We start from the raw sequence: 3,267 nt of genomic DNA, 5'->3' as shown, positions 1-3,267 counted from the left end.
ACACCCTTTTTTTTTTATGTACACGATAACATGCAGAAATAATAATAATTTAAACAACCAAAGGGCACATTTTGTGAGCCAACCCCCTGCCCGTCAGCACACAGTCGAGTCTAGGGTTCTCAGCTGTTCTGTCTCGCCATGCCGTCACCTCTGCCTCCTTCTCTGGTGTTGATGCTTCTCTGGTTTGGGTCCCATGTTCTGCTCATGCTCTTCTCTCTTGATGATCCTGGTGTCCTCTGTTCCTGGAATGTAAGGTTAACTACTCCCCTGCTTTATGTTACACAACTTCTACCTTTACAGTTGTGCAATTAGTCATGGTAACAGTTACCCACTATTGAGTGAGAAGAGTACTGCCCCATCTCCTTTCAACAGACCCATCTACACAAGATGAAACCTCTTCAGTGGGGATTCTACCTTTCCTTGCCCCGCACTCCAAAACTAAACTGCCTCTTGAAAACTTGTAAGCCAGCCACTTGGTGCCTTTATAGCCCCCATTTTAAGTAGCCAGTATCTTAGTTTCCCATCCCTATCAACCCTGTGTACTGAGGGGATAGGCTTGATCCTTGATGTGAAGACTCCTTCCCTCTTGTTTGGTATTTTTAGCTACTGTGTCCATAAGTTGTAGTCCTGGTGTGGTGCTGTGGGTTAATGCGCCAGACTGCAAAGCTATTTGAACTACAAGGTCGGCAGTTCAGGCTCACCAGCCACTCCTTGGAAACCCTGTAGAGGGTCACTATGGGTCAGGATTGACTGAACGGCACTTAACAACAACAACAGATCCATAAGTTAAGGTCAAGTTCATGAAATTCTAGCAAATCCTGTAGCAAACTTCTTTATCTTCTTCTAGTCTAGTTCTGATCATCAAGCCATCCAAGCTAGATCAAATGGATACTATCTGCAGATTTGGGTGTTCTTGCACACCTCCCTCCTCTTCATATCAGCTGGACTCCACACTGTCAGCTCTAGCCCTCAGTGTCCATAGGAAAATTTCATTATCTTTTGATTTCACTTTCATGAACTTTTTATGCCATCTCATATTTTGTTTCCATAGCATCCTTTCTTTTAAAATTTACTTGCTTAAACATCTATTTGAATCTACTATAAGCTTCATGAAACTATAAGCCAGAGACTATATTTATCTACCTAAATGTTATATTTCTGACATAGCACAGAGCTTGGTATTCACAATTTATGTTGAATGTATAAGTTTGCCAATTTCATAGGTGAAAAATCATAATTTGTTCTTATTTTATTTCTTTGATTACTAATGAGTTTGAATATTTTAATTTAGTTGATTGGCCATCTGTAGCTCTAAAATCTTCCTGTGATCCATTTTTCTATTGGAACTAGTTTTTGCATAATGATTCAGAGGAGTGTTTAACATTTATGGATTTTATTCCTGATGGAACATTTTCTAGTAATTCATTTATGTTTTTATTTAACAGATTTTGAGATTGAGACTGAGAAGATATTATCCATTTTTAATGAGAAATGTTCTAAAGAAGTAAAAACTACAGGATTGAGATCAAGTAGATTCTCAAGGTGTAATCCACTGGCATCCAAGATGCAGGAAGCTAGGCGTTCAGGTAAACTAGAAAGACATATGGGAAGTTCTGTGGGACAGAGACCCCGTCTTCACAAGAGAGTTAGAGAAACAGCTGTCATTTGTGGGAGGAGATCTCTAGGAAAAAGAACCCAGGAATGTGGTACATGTGATAGAAATTTGAACTTCAAGCAAAATATTGTTAGACCTCAAATAAATATAACAGGAGAGAAAGTCTTTAAATGTATTGTGTGCAGCAAAACCTTCAAGTATAGTTGAGACCTAACTAGACATCAAAGAAGTCACAGTGGGGAAAAGCCATATGAATGTGGCCGGTGTGGGAGAGCCTTTAGTCACAGCTCAAACCTTAGTCTGCATCGTCAATTTCACACAGGAAATAAACCATTTAAATGGAATGAATGTGGAAAAATTTGGAGCTCAATGCCCATCTCCTTCTCCATCAGAGAATTCATACTGGAGAAAAACCTTTTGGGTGTAGTGAATGTGGAAAGGCGTTCAGTCGAAGCTCAACTCTTATTCAACCCCATGTCATTCACACAGGAGAAAAACCTTATAAATGTAATGAGTGTGGAAGAGCCTTCAACCAGAGTCCACAGTTAATGCAGCATCAGAGAATCTGCACTGGAGAGAGACCTCATGAATGTACTCAATGTGGGAAGGCCTTCAGCCAAAGTTCAAGCCTTATCCAACATCAGAGAATCCACACTGAAGAGAAACCCCATAAGTGCAATCAGTGTGGGAAGGCCTCCAGTCAAAGCTCAAGTCTTTTTCTTCATCATAGGATTCACACAAGAGAGAAACTCTATGTATGGAATGAATGTGGCAAAGCCTTTGGTTTTAATTCACACCGGAGAAAAGCCCTATGTTTGTAATGAGTGTGGCAAAGTGTTTACTGGGAGTTCAACTCTTGTCCAGCATGAAAGAGTTCACACTGGAGAGAAGCCGTATCAATGCATTCAATGTGGGAAAGCCTTCAGTCAGAGCTCACAGCTTGCCCTACATCAGGGAGTTCACACTGGAGAGAAGCCCTGTGAATGTGTTGATTGTGGGAAAGTCTTCAGCCAGAAGTCAGCCCTCACTCAGCATCAGAAAATCCACACTGGACAGAAGCTTCGTGACTACAGACAGTGTGACCACATGAACCAACTCACACTAGAGAGAAATTCTGTATGCCTGAAGAATGTGGAAGAGCCTTTAGCCAACATACAAACCTTGTTCTGTGGGGGAATATTCACAACAAGGAGAAGTCCTTTGAATGTGGAGAAATTTTCAGACCCACCTCACAGCCCACTGGACATCAGAAAATTCATGCTGGGATGAAACTGTATAAATGTCATGACCATCAAGAAGCCTTCAGTTGGTGCCCAACCCTTACTCAACACCAGCTAGCCTAGCCTGCTGAGAGACCTCATCACTGTTGTCTGTGCAGGGATGCCTAGTCAGAGCTCACGGTTTACTGACATACGACACCAGCCAACTCATGATAGAAGGAAATCCTCCTTAAGTCATAATTCTGAAATGAAAGATACTTTATTCATCATCAAATAGATTTCCCAAGAAAGACATTTTTAATGTGATCAACATGGGAAATGGTTCATTCATTTTTCATTCTTTTGTTGTATGGACAAGACTTTGTTCTTTTTTTGTTACTCTATGTAATAATGGTGGAGTCCTGGTGTGGCACTGAAGGATGTGCATTGGAC

At 40.9% G+C, this 3,267-nt stretch overlaps 1 protein-coding gene across 1 annotated transcript in view; it reads left to right on the top strand.

Moving 5' to 3' along the window:
• Positions 1 to 2,958, top strand: part of ZNF251 (zinc finger protein 251) — a 37,434-nt gene extending 34,476 nt beyond the window's left edge. Inside the window, 4 exon segments of the mRNA XM_006878213.1 lie at positions 1,446 to 1,976; positions 1,979 to 2,405; positions 2,407 to 2,720; positions 2,723 to 2,958. Of these exon segments, the coding sequence (XP_006878275.1) occupies positions 1,446 to 1,976; positions 1,979 to 2,405; positions 2,407 to 2,720; positions 2,723 to 2,958 (1,508 nt within the window).
• The last annotated feature ends 309 nt before the right edge of the window (positions 2,959 to 3,267 follow it).

Source organism: Chrysochloris asiatica, unplaced genomic scaffold (assembly GCF_000296735.1).
Source record: "Chrysochloris asiatica unplaced genomic scaffold, ChrAsi1.0 scaffold00001, whole genome shotgun sequence".
Lineage (NCBI taxonomy): Eukaryota > Metazoa > Chordata > Mammalia > Afrosoricida > Chrysochloridae > Chrysochloris > Chrysochloris asiatica.
This window is presented reverse-complemented; position numbering and strand designations above follow the sequence as displayed.